The following is a 14,058-nucleotide window of genomic DNA, read 5'->3' as shown; positions in this document are numbered from 1 at the left end:
GATGAAGCCTCTGACTAACCTTTAGGGCCAACACAACTGAGGTCATGACTACAGGGCGATAGTCATTAAGACAGGCAGGTTGGGGTCCTTTGAGGAAGAAATGAGAAATGACTGTTGCTCATGGAGGTTACTGATGGTGCCAGAGAAAGGTCTTGGGGAACACTGGTGCTAGATGGTCAGCAGAGGCTCTAAGCATCTAAGTTCTTAGCTGATGCCAGGCTCCTAGACCCACAGTGATTTTAGTTTGTTCCCATAGGATTTCTTCACCTTCTTCACCACACTGTGCACACTTTATGATGCAGTTTTATTTTCTTCCATGTTTCCATTAGTAAGCCTTGCATCATAGGAAATGGTGTAAGATTTCAAAGCACTGGTTATGTTTTTTTTTCCACCCTAGACTTCTGGTTGGGAAATATTCTGATGTTTTTTTTTTTGTTTGTTTTTTTTTTAGACAGTATCATTTGCCAGTTTCCTGATGAATCCTATAACAGCTTCCATAAACACATTGATGTCATCAGAGCTGCATCAGAACATGTCCCAGTCTGTGTAATCCAGGGCATCTTACAACACAACCAGCACACGACCTTCCTTTGTACAGAAGTTTCATGTTTCAGCCTTTGTATTTATTCATGAGGTTTATAGCGGCATGGTCCAATTTCCCAAACAAGGAGTTGGTTCATGGTCTTTGCCTTTTTGAAGGCAGTGTACCAGTGGTTCAACATCCTTTCATCCCTGGTTGGGCAGGTAATGTGCTGGTGAAAACTTGATGCTGCGCATCAGAGGTTGGCACTGTTTAATTCCTCCACCACAGTGAGAGAAGCATCCCAGTGCTGAATCTGGTGTTGAATAAGTGTGTCATAGAGTTCATATAAGGCTGTGTCTGCCTGAGGTGAAATATAAAATGCTCTAACTATGGCTGATGTAAATTCCACAGGAAGGTAGAAAGGGTATACAGTAATTTGATATTGGCACCAGCTGATGTTTTATACCAAACACATACCCTCGGCTTTTCTTGACTCCATGGTCAATTGTTGCTGGCAGAACAATGGTCACTCTGACTGGTCTGTGGCTTTGCAGCCCCATATACCTACATTGTATGTTCTGATACTATTTTATTATAGCTGTAACTCTTGTGTCAGAGCAGGAGGGCTAACCTTCGCTCCATACACACATCAATGAGCCTATTACAATTTGGCTCTTGTTTAACATCATGGGATACATGGGATAAGACATTCAACACTTAGCCTAATTTCACAAAAGATTATGCAGAATGGTGTGGAAAGAATGCATTGGTTGGCCATTTTCTGGGAGGGTCAGAGCATGGGACTGTTAGTCAGAGAAGAATGATGGGTCAGTGCGTGGGACTGTTAGTCAGAGAAGAATGACCAGACTAATGCAGAAGTAGCTCAGTGGTTGAACTACTGTTTGGAAGGTTATGAGTTCAAATCCTACCACTGCCAAACTGCCGCTTAAGCCTTTGAACCCTAAATCTACAACTGCTGAGTTGTATAAAATGTCACTCTGATTAAGGGCATCTGACAACTAATTGTAAATATAGGAAAGCCTGAGGCAGATACTGTACAACAGCAGAAAACTACACCAGGCTCCACTTCCGTCAGCCAAGAATAGGACTCTCAAGATAAAGTGGACACAGGTTTACCAAAAATGAAGGGTTGTCCTCCACTTAGTGATGGTCAGAGGAGAAAAGCTTGCTTAATAAAGTTGAGCAATGTTTGAAAGATAATATTACCAGGATAGCATTCTTTCATCTTAGAAATATTGCCAAGATAAGGAATATATTGTCACTATATGAATGCTTTAATCAAGTCTAGGATGGACTATTGTAATGTCATATGGTCTGTTGTTCTAATTGGCTTCGGTTAGTCCAGAATGCAGCAGCAAGAGTCCTCACTAGAACCAGAAGATACAAGCACATCACCCCTATCTTATGGGGCTGATCTTTTTCTTAATAAACCCCAAAGTTATGGAATACCCTTCCAATTAATGTTCAGGACTCAGACAGAGTCTCAGTTTTAAAAACCTATTTATTTAGCCAAGCATTTTTGTAAATAGATTTTCCTTAGGTAAGGGAGCAGATCTGGGGGACTGAGTTTTATGGTGAAAACTCTTGTCGAATGGAGACCCTGTATGGTCTGCTTGGGATGCGTGTGCTGACTGGGACGGTTCCACTTTACCATGAAGACGGTTCTGCCCTCGACTGATACAGACAGCTGTTCTCTGAGGACTTGTGACTGCCGTCTCTCGATAGTTCAGGACTGGAATTTTATACAGTCTACCTGAGATTCCATTAATGAACTGGACTTATATATATTAACTTGAAGGCAACATCTGTTATATTAAACTTCCAGCCTCCTAACACACAGTATGACTGCAAAACAATTCCTACTTTCCATTTCACACAATTAAGGATGTTTTCTCTGGTGAGTCTTGTTCCGCTCAAGGTTTCTTCTTCCTCTTGCCAATCTCAGGGAGTTTTACCTTGCCACTGTCAATCTGATCATTTTGATTCGTACACATTTCTTACACATTCCATCATTTTCTTTTAATTCTGTAAAACTGCTTCGTGACAATGATAATTGAATTGATTTAAATTGCGTACTTGATGGCCCAGGACAGTTTAGCCCTCACTGTTCTTAGGGCCAATTTATCACCTGAGTCTTGGGTTCTTTTCTGCCACATGGTTGGCTAAAAGGATAGATAGGAGAGGATAGAGTTATATAAATTAATAGGAGGACAGATATTCTTCTTATAATGGTGAGTGTACAGTATTTTCCATAGTGAGGCAAACAAAGCAGTATAATAATATTGATAGGAAAAGTGAATGACAATGTACCATGTGTTTTGATTTATTCTTTAATGCTATTAGCAAAACACGTTGTCATTTGTTGTATGCCTAACTATGTGCCCTGGATTTGTATATGATGTGTATATGAAAGTATTATAAATGCTCTTTCTCTTAGATACATGCATTTGCGTTGTCTATTTTTGTCCTAAGCAGGCATATTATAGGAATTTTATAGTAATTACATAAGTCACATGAAATGGTGTCTTCACTAGTTTCAACATTTATGCCATGATGAGAGTTAGGAGAAAGTCAGGAGCCTGCTTTGCACTGCATCATGGGAATTAATACAGAAGTTACATTTTAATGCTATTCTACCAGATCGTACCTGTGTATTAATGTCTTCTTAAATAGAGATAGTAAATTCTCCTCTCTTGTTGATTATTAATTGTTTCTGACTAAACATTTTGTCTCTGTGAAAGGCAATGACACGGTTGAGGATTAGTGTTTGCTATGTGCATTGTTTTTTTTTTACCTTGTTGTTTCAGTTGTCAGTGCAACCTTTTTTTTTTTTTATCTGTAATATCTTCATCTACGACTGTCTTCAAAATCTTTCCAAATCTCCTGTCTATACTGTCTGAGTCAAGCTTTTACATTTATCCTTTTTTTTTTTTTTTAGCTCAGCAGAGCGGGCGAGACATGGTGGTGTTGATGTATCAGTAATCAGCCTGCTCTATCTGCAGTTGTCACACACTGTGGACTGGCTGCCTGACTGGAAGTCTGTGGCTGATCAAGAACAGGATGTTCTGGGAGACGAGATAAGCTGCACGGCAGGGAAAAGTTTGTCCTAAATGCTTCCCCTTTCTTCCCAACACACTGGATGTAACTGCTACTTATAAATATTGCCATTACAGCCCAATTAACATTAGGACAACACAAAAAAAAACTGAATATGAAGTAAAGAATCTAAACTATAAAGTAAAAACTTTGGAGTAACTCCAAATCCTGCTAGGTATCTTATTGTATAACCTTCCCTTTTTAACTGACCTCATGTGTTTTAATGGGTTTAGGACTGAAATGGCCATTTCAGAATCTGTTTGACCACATGTCTGTTAACCACTGAAGTATCCCAGAATGATAGGTGCATCAGGGTTAAAGGGAGGGGCATGAAGTGATGCACCCATCATACATAGCGCCCAAAGCCTCTGAAGGCAGTGTTATGATCTGGGTTGCTTCATTTGGTCCGGTCCAGACCCAGCAACGTTATGTGGCAATAAAATGTAGTCGACTGACAGCCTTAATGTACTGAATGACCAGTTTATCACATCAATGACGGGTTTTTTTTCCCTGACGCACAGGCATATTTCAGGACTCAAATTGTAAAAGAGCAGTTCTGGAAGCATAATATCTTAGTGTGTGCAACTTTTTTTTTCCCAGGTAGTGAATTTGTCATGCTCACGGTGGATGCTGATGAGCCCCTGTTTGAATAATTAGCTTGGCATGTTTAACACTGACAAAACAAAGTCTAAAATTCAAAATTATTATTTATTATTATTATTAATAATAATAATAATAATAATAATAATAATAATAATAATAATAATAATGTGCTTGGTGTGGTTCCTCCGGGTGCTCAGGTTTCCTCCCACAATCCAACGACATGCAGATTAGGCAAATCGGCATTTCCGATGTGCCCGTAGTGTGAGAGTGAGTGTGAGCTGGAGTGTGCTTGTGCCCTGCAGTGGATTGGCATCCTGTCCAGAGCAGACCACGCCTATTGCCTTGAATCCCAAGATGATTTCTCCTGGTAAGGAACTGACACAAATTAGCAAAACTGCATAATTGGTATATGGTTGGAATTAGATAACTGACGTGCTTGTGTTGGTGGTCGTTCAGACCTGGTAATGAAAGATTAAATATTTTGTATCTTAAGCGTGAAAAAGATCCACTATTTGGCCTCCCTACTACTGAGCATGGTGCTTAATCTTTACTTGCATGGACTGCATACTTAATTCTAAATTGTTTGGAATAAACATGCTAAATACCTAAATGGAAATGTGTCCATGCCTTGTATAGTTCAATGCAAATTTGTCAGCAAAGCTGATGAAATCACCTACTGTAAAAGGATTAATTTTGTCACCCATTAGAGTATGAGTTGTTTATTGTATGTTCTGTAAGCAGTTTAATCATCTGTACACTTTGTAAAACAAATAGAAGATTGGTAAGTGGTAATTGTGAAGCACCATTGTGCATTGTACTCTCCTTGTTTAGTGGTGCAACATACATAACATCAATGACACTTTTCTTTTTACAGTTAACTAATTTAGAGAATGCAATGCTTCATTTACATACATGTTTTTATATGCTTATTCGGTTTCTCTACAATGTGTGTACTACTGGGTTATTTCTAGTACATTTAACAATACAGAAATTATATAAAGATATTATTATGCTATTATTTGCTACAGCAGTTATTTTTATATAGGAAATGTTTATGTAATTTTGTTAGTGGGTAGATTATGAAGCTCACACACATTAGTAATGCCCTGCAAACAGTAATATTCAACTGTGTATAGCAAAATATTAATATTAAAGCAAAATATTTGCTATGAAATGTTATAGCTGCTATCTATTAAACCCTGAAAACAATGTAAAAAAAATAAAAAAATAAAAATAAATGGAATATATAGCAATACAATCATAAATAAATGTGTATGCTCCAGTCTCTTCAGCTGTTTAGATATGAGGTTACTGAAGTGAGGACGGCTGAGATTGTGCATCGATGCAATGTGTAAGCACATTTATGTTTACACTACCCGAAAGTTATAGTCATTGAGCTTAAAAGTTACATAAAAATGGTTTGCCTGAGTGTAGATAATTTTATAAATATATTAGCATGTTCTTATACACATACAGTAGGTTTTACCTGGAAAAACAGGTCTGCTTCATTGTTCATTGTAATTTAAGCCATCTTCATTTTTCATTAAATAAAATATTTAACCTTGTTAAAACCATACGTCTAGGTTTACATGGGGATGGGGCATGTTCGCTGCTTGTAGGTGAGAATATTGTGAAGCTGTATTGATCGGTAAAAATTTATCGGTTCTCGGTTCCAGATTGATTGGGAACCGATCAATCAAAATTGATTGATTGGTTCTCCCAAAAACTAAAATTAAACCTATGCCACAGGATAAAATGTTCATTTACTCTATACAGTTTTTAACCATTTTTCTTGCATAATGGTTATTATATGTAATTTTTAGTTGAGCCACTGTTTATAGTTTATTCACAGTCTTCATTTGCACCCTGCACAGAAAGATGAGGTCAGCCCACTTTCTCAAGCCAGTTCAGTCACGCAGAGATACTGCTACTTTAAATGGGTTGGGCTTCAGGGTTAGCCCATACATGAAGTCCAAAGTCGGTCGTTCCTTCACTGTAAAGTGACACTGATGTGCCAGGAGTGTTGTAAAGAGGAAGAGCTGCATTTTGGAGAGTTCTTCTCCAATACACCGCCTCTTTCCCATGGAAAAGATCATAACATTGCCAGTCACATCTTTATTTAGTTCCCCATCCTCATCTAGAAAGCGGAGAGGGTTGAAGATCTGAGGCTGATCCCATTTTTTGGGGTCATGGTTCAGGGACCACTGGTTAATAAAAACCACAGTGTCTTTGGGAATGTGGTATCCATTAATGGAGGTGTTTGTGGTAGTGCTGTGGGGGATTGTTACAGGGATAAAACTGCTGAACCGCATCATCTCATAGATGAAAGCCATCACATATGGGAGACGTGGTAGGTCCTCAAAGGAAGGTAGATGACTTCTGTCCACTACTTTGTCCACTTCCTCCTGAATTCGTTTCTGGATATCTGGATACCTAGAGAAAGAGGTGAACCAGGCTATGTTAGTAGGCATTACATGTTCGGTTGTTGGTAGAACTTGTATACCACTACAGAACATACAACAGGGGAAAAGGGTTTACTGGTTATAAAATGCAGAAATAAGTAGTATTACTTAGGGCACACAAGAAATAAATCATCTGAGTAAGTACTCTATAGCATGCCTTTTGCCTAAAACCCTAATAAAAATGATATTTCTCCATGATCCACTAGCTAAATTTACTAATAGTGCACAAACATATTGTTTCATTGTCTCACGCTGGTGGTCCTATTGTAGTGGTTACTGGACCTAGTCCGACTGACATTTTATCAGCTTATATCTGCTTTATTAAGACCCTGCATTGTTCAGTGACATACAGTATATGTTGGAGGTAATTTATTAAAGCCATTTTGTTGTCCCTCTATAAGAACGTGTAGTGAATGCGATTATAGTGTGTGTTGTTCCTTCTTGATATGTTTTGCTGGGTCTTATTTCAGTGTTTCCAGGTAGAAGTTCTGTAGCCTCCTGCTCTGGTTACGTGACTACTAGCTGACAGGCCTGCCGCCGATTACCCAACGCGTTCGGCGCGCACTGACACGCGCAGTCAAAACGTGGGTGAAAAAAACCGAACATAAGATTCTGCTTGTCAAAAGTTACACTTCCAGATTACTTCATCGGCATTTATTTATTGGTCACTCTGCGCAATGCTGCAAAATCTTAACCCATTTGTGAAACTGGGTTTAAACACCGTTTTGTTTTGTTTTTTTACTTTTTTGGTAAAATCTTTTTTAGTTAACTTTTTAATCTATCCACATTTAAAAAAAACTTAGTTTTTTTTCTGTGTTCGCTTTTCTTTTAGTACCCCCCCTCCCCCCTTTTTTTTCTTATTAGATTAATTTACATCTCGGTTGTTAGACCAAATAGACCAAACTCTCTCTATATAAAGAAAAGCTCTATACTCCAGCCAAAATGCAGCAGGACAGTTACCTCACGAGCAACAGAACGATCCACTGCATCGCTGTGGACGTGGTGTCTTGGCTCGCACCGAAGATGTCCGTGATGGTCGGGGGCACGTACTTCTCATCCAGTAAGCCGCGGTCCATCGACGTGATGAGTGCGTCCGTCATGTCCCGGACGATGCTCGACTCCATGGTCTTCCGGTGCTCCATAACCTTACCCAGGACGAATTCATAGAACTCTGCGTTCAGTTCCTTGAACTGATCGAACAGTGATTTGATGGGGTTGGGGAAATACTGGAGCCAAGGCATGACGTCCACGATGCTGCCGGCGCCCACCGTCTGCGTGAACTTATCGTTACGTCCCACCACTTGCTGAAACTCGGTGTCGTCGTATGAATAGCGTTTACCGAAGCACAGGGCACTCATGATGTTCGCCATGGACACCACGAGATACTTGTGGGGCTGAAAGTAGCCATGTGTGCGCGTTTCGCGCAAAAAATGCGAGATCAGCTCCTTGACTTCACTCACGACGTGGTTCTCGATGGTGCTCTTGGTGTCCGGGTTACCTGTAGTGAACTTGCGCACTATGGAATGTGCCACCCGTCGGTGCACCTTCCACCATTCGCTGTAGTTACCGAAAGCCATGCTGCGACCGCTCGAGATGTACCGGAACGAGGCGAAATCAGGTCTACCTGCGAAATCCACACCCTTCTGGACGAGCGCCTGTCGGATCGCATCGCCGTTAAGAACCACTACGGGCCGGTTGCCAAGCTTGATCTGAAACACGTCTCCGTAGCACCGCGAGATGCGCGTGAAATAGATGTGCGGGTAGTTGCCCATTTGCGCTGCGTTACCGATGAGTGGCCATGGAAACGGGCCCGGTAAAGTCCGCGCGCTCCAGGTGCGCACCAAACTGCCCAGCAAGTGCACGACGATCAAGACTTCAAGGCAAAACAGCAAAATATTCTGCTTTGACAGCTGGAGGAACTCTGTGATAATTCCTGGTAACTCCATCCTCGGCTCTCTAACAATAAAAAAAAATAAACCAGTTTGCTTCTAATATTTTACAGTCTTTTTTTATTTCGCATTTATATAATAAATATATATTTGTTATGCATTAAATGCTACACAAAATGAGTTTAAGATGTACAAACCTTCCTTGTCCAATTTTAAAGCCGCATGAGAATATTTCCCTCTTATTTCAGCACGAAAAGTTTGCTTGCCTAAATATTACGTCTGTGGACGTCCTGCGGCGTAGAAAACAGTTATTATGTCTCAGACGTTCACTTTTCACTTATAATGCAATGCTTTTTGTAAAGATAAAAAGGCAAATATCCAAAATCTTCCTGTAGGGATTAAATAAGTCCTGCATGAGATTAAGTCTATGTCTACAGGTTATTATATAAGGCTATTATATAGTGCTATCAGATGCACAGCTCGTAGCTCCAGTAATGCTGCAGAGAGCTGAGTGAATTGCTTATATGTTTTGTACAACATACGGTTTCATCTCCTCCTCCTCCCCTCTGCTTCATTCACTCCGTCCACAAATCCACACGCACACACAGAAAGATTAGTCAAACTCGCCAGTTGCCAGTTTGGATGATTTACACTCCCTGACCCAATCACGGTGTAAAAGGAAACAGCAGTCCACGGTTTTCTTTCTACCTGTCTAATGCCGTGTTTCACTACGATGTCTGTAGGCTGACGTTAACTCAGGGTAGTAAAAGTGAACAATCTGGCAACGCAGGTTGAGTTCGCAGTGTGTTCTCAGTATGAATGCGGCGTTTCTCAGTAACGCAGATCTAAAGGCTCGTTAAAAACACTTTGACGCTTTTAGACACTAATGCTGTTTGAGGAGAACTAGTTGAAATAGACTATGTTGTACTGACAGTCAACAAAGGAACCCACATTTATCATTACTTACCAATTATTTACATTTACGACATTTGTCAGACGCCCTTATCCGGAGCAACTTACATTTTTCTTATCTTTTTATACATGTGAGCAGTTGAGAGTGAAGGGCCGTGTTCAGGGGCCCAACAATGGGGTTTGAACCTGGGACATTTCGATCAGCAGTCCAGTGCCTTCACCACTGAGCTAACCCTGCCTATTTCTAGAGATAGAGACGGATGCACACGAATAACACAAATAACTATATGAGGTATATGTATTTCTGCGGAAGGGCAGCTCAACTTGGTGAAAACGAAAATTATGAAAACGCAAACAATAAAATATGGCATACGTTGTAAAAGCGGACTGTGTGAGTTTTCTACTATTGCATTAATAACACGAAATGTGTATAATAATAATAATAATAATAAATACAAAAGCTTAGAAGGTCAAAATAGACTTAAATTACATTATTTTATAAGTTCACATTAAAGACATTCCAATCTGATTGATTTTAAACAAGATTATTAAGAGTTCAAAAACAGCAATATATTGAAGAGAGGCAAAATGGAAAGAAAAATATTCGCAAATCGTAAAGCGATGCGTTTGATCATAAAATCATACAAAGACACAGCGATATTTCTTTAGTTTGCCACTGGGAGGACACTATGCATTTATTACTGACAGTACATTTACTGATAGTTTATCATTCAGCAGGACTCATCGTTAGAGCTCTTATACAGATGACTTTTTATTTACATAGAAATACACTTATAATAGGCTATGTATGACATGTTTAATTTATAACCACATATTACCTTCATTTGACATGTAAAAACAGTCTAATCAAAGCAAAAAACCCTCATATATCTGCTGTTTATTTGGTAAATGATGTTATTGTGCTGCATTTACCTGGTCAGACGCTCGTGAGAATGGCTTTTAATCTTTTCTATAAATATTCTTACTGTCCTAAGGGCACAAATAGCCTATTCAGGAGTCTCAGTAACGTAACCAAAATAAAGTGGGACCTTGTAACAAGGAAATCACACTCCACCACATACTTCTACCAAACTTTAGCTATGATAACTGAGTAATGTATTAACACGGGTTACTGTTTAACGGAGTAATGTGCGTTAAACTCCACAACAGCTCCGCGGCTGTTCTTCAGTACCACGGACAGCGCATGCGCTGAACACAAGTTGCCTTTTAGCACAGAAAGTAGTGCGTCTTCTGGAGACACAACTTCTGTACTACAAAACAGGTTTTGTCTTTCCAAAAACCAAGCTATATTCTTTCTTAATTTTTTTTTAAATGCCACTATGTATTATTTTCCAAGTAATCATCCCCAGCTATGAACAAAGTTATAGCGTTATTTTTAATAAAGCATGCGTTATTTGACTTTGTGTAATGTATTTGTTAAAAACTGTGGAGCCTTTAACGTCACAGTACCCAGCTACAGTAAAAAACACAAAAACACATTTTTTGTCAATATCCTAGAATCACAGTTCTGAATAATCTTGAGACTTGAAAGAGTAGAAAAAGCTGAAAGACATAAGGCTTGAAAGAGTTAACGTACTGTTGATTACTATTAAATCACTGTATACTGTATGAATGTTGTTGAGGAGTCCTTTATAACACACACACAAAACTTTATTTTAACCATTAGTATGTATTAAATAATTTGTTTGGTTCCTTCCATTTTTTTATGGAAAAAAGACTATTTTTTAAATGCAAAATTCTAAAACACAGAATCCAAATACATACAATATGTATATGTATGTCCAACTACTTGTACAGCTTTAATTTATCCTTTTATTATTTAAGGAATGAATTTTGTTTCACAGTAAAGCTAGGTTTGCAGAAAAACAAGAAGAAAACAGAAGAAGAAAGAATTTGTGTGTGTGTGTGTGTGTGTGTGTGTACCTACAGCATCTCTGTAATACTCTCATATTTATAATTATTCACTGCGATATATATATATATATATATATATATATATATATATATATATATATATATATATATATATAAATATAACATATTTATATATAAATAAAAACTAAAATCGATTCAATTGAACCTGATCTACAGCACTAGCCTAACTAGAAAGATCTCCGATTTATATTTAAATCGATCACACCAAACCTGTTAACCGTAATATCAGCATTAAGAAAACTAATTATTGTACTGACTTCTATTTCCTTAGCTATAATATTAAGTACAGTAAGCAATAATTGAGATACCTGGATACGCTTCTGAGTCAGCCGAACAGTGTATTAGAGGTGTTTTAATGCGTTTACCGCTGTTTTTCGGAAGGAAACTACAGTAGATTATTCAGGGCCTCATTTACTGTAAAACATTCACACGCACGAACCTCAAAATGGTTTTACGTTAAAATTCATGTATAAGCAGCAGTTTACAAAACGACAATTTGACCTGAAAACAGAGTGAAATAACGTAAGGTTCCCAGACGTGTGGACTTTCCCCAGTCTCCCTGATAATGTACCGCTATAATCATACACTGTAAAAAAAAAAAAAAATTGCAAAAAAGCGTAAAAACGGTCAAATGACTGGTACTGTAGCAACGGCTGCCAAACAAAAACCGTATAATTAAGGTAAAATACTTTAGTTCATATTATGTGCAAAAATATTAAATTTACAGAAATTGTTATTTAATCTTTTACAGAGAATTCCTAAGTGTATACGGTTACACACCTTAATTAAACTAACAGCACTAGAGGTTCAGCAGTGAAATACAGTTATTTTTACAGATTTTTGCTAAATTTATACGATTAATGACCTTTAATTAAGCAACAGCACTAGATTTTAGCAGTAAAACACCATTATTTTACAGATTTTTCACAAATTTATACGATTCAATACCTTCATTAAAACAGCACTAGATGTGTAGCAGCAAAATGTTTTTATTTAACAGTTTTTTCAAAAAATATTACAATCAAACACCTTTAATAAAGCAAAAGCATTAGACATTTAGCAAAAAAAAAACTGTTGTTTCACAGATTTATCCTAAATTGAAAATCAAACACCTTTAAATAAAGCAATAACACACAAAAACTGTTATTTCACAATTCTTTTTATAAATTCCTATAAACGCACATGTTCTATAAAGTGTTAGCACAAACTTAAGATTATAATATTTGTAAAATAGCCTGTAGAACAGTGACAGTATAGTACAAGTATGATGCAAAATATAATAAAAAAAGAAGTTTAGTTTTATAGCATTATAATAAAATCCTAAAATGAAAAACAAATGAAATATTTTGACTATTGTGCTATAACAGTGAAAAATTCTCTCTCACAAACCTAAACATTGCTGTGAAATATCCTATGACTATAAAGAAATAAACAATTTCAAACAAGATTCCAATTAAATGGTCCAATTAAAGTTGGATTGAAAACTTTATTACAAATAAAGTACAATGTGTTTCTTTTTTTACTCTATAGTTCTTGTATAATGTATGTGTACAAAAAACTTTACCTTTTAGTTTAGAATCCAAATGCGTTAGTGCGAGTAAGTAAAATCTAATACATACCAAAATAGCAAAATGGACAGTCCTGTGTATCCAAGAAAGACCCTCTCCCAAACAGGCAGTAAACAACTGGATCCTTGGAGCATTATGGTGGATTGGAAGAGAGAAGAAAAGAACACATTAGGATCTTAAATTTAAAAGAAAAAGTTAATCTTTATCTCTGTACCCCGAGAAACAGATTTACAAAATACTTGAAATCATATTCAATACTAGATACTGTGTGTTAAAGGGAAACTCAAGAACTTTTCAACTGGGGCCCTTTTTTTAGTATGAGAGAACATAATCGTAATTCAAGAATAAGTTCAACAGAGGGACAACCCATGTTAGATGTTTTGGAGATAAAGTCAGAGAGGCCAGATTAAGGTGGTTTGGACATGTTCAGAGGAGAGATGGTGAATATATCGGTAGTAGGATGCTGAGGATGGAACTGCCAGGCAGGAGGTCTAGGGGATGACCAAAGAGGAGATTTATGGATGCAGTGAGAGAGGACATGAAGTTAGTTGGTGTGAGAGAAAAGGATGCAGAGGATAGGGTTAGATGGAGGCAGATGATTTGCTGTGGTGACCCCTGAAAGGGAACAGCCAAAAGACAAAGAAGAAGAACATAATCGTAAGTTTAGTATCAAGTTCACAACCAGCATTCATAAAAATGCTATGCCATTTAAACCAACAGAACAAGCACGTGCTTCAGTGTAAACAACTTATTTTCACCACAAAGTATTATAAAACTAATATGATTTACCTCAAAATTACAAAGAAAAACATTACATTTTTAGTATGTACATTAACCTTTTTCTAATGAGTTTCATATTAAATTACAATCTTTTATTGTAATTTTACATAAAGTTGTACATACTGTAATTTAAAAAAACAGAAAAAACAGTAAACATATGATATAATATTAAAAATGTGAAAAAAATATAGTATTAAAATAATACTTAAAAAAAACAGTCGACTTAATAACAGATAATGTCTGCAATT

At 37.4% G+C, this 14,058-nt stretch overlaps 1 protein-coding gene across 1 annotated transcript; it reads right to left on the bottom strand.

The window, feature by feature from the left end:
* Nucleotides 1-4,930: 4,930 nt before the first annotated feature.
* LOC128528458 (cytochrome P450 1B1) lies at nt 4,931-10,549 on the bottom strand. Its single transcript, XM_053501297.1, has 4 exons — nt 10,440-10,549; nt 8,792-8,884; nt 7,666-8,661; nt 4,931-6,676 (listed from the first exon to the last, which is right to left on the bottom strand). Exons 3-4 carry the CDS (start codon nt 8,649-8,651, stop codon nt 6,151-6,153), a joined length of 1,512 nt encoding a protein of 503 aa, XP_053357272.1. The 5' UTR covers nt 8,652-8,661; nt 8,792-8,884; nt 10,440-10,549; the 3' UTR covers nt 4,931-6,150.
* Between the last annotated feature and the right edge of the window lie 3,509 nt (nt 10,550-14,058).

The sequence above is a fragment of the Clarias gariepinus genome, chromosome 8 (assembly GCF_024256425.1).
Source record: "Clarias gariepinus isolate MV-2021 ecotype Netherlands chromosome 8, CGAR_prim_01v2, whole genome shotgun sequence".
Classification (NCBI taxonomy): Eukaryota; Metazoa; Chordata; class Actinopteri; order Siluriformes; family Clariidae; genus Clarias; species Clarias gariepinus.
Note: the sequence above shows the minus strand (reverse complement) of the source record. Positions and strands in the feature narration are given on the sequence as shown.

Bases quoted from the DNA above. Each gene is read 5' to 3' on its own strand.
- LOC128528458 (XM_053501297.1), bottom strand. From the start codon at position 8,651: ATGGAGTTACCAGGAATTATCACAGAGTTCCTCCAGCTGTCAAAGCAG. The intron at 6,677-7,665 runs GTAACTGTCCTG...CTCTTTCTCTAG, and splicing joins ATCGTTCTGTTGCTCGTGAG to GTATCCAGATATCCAGAAAC.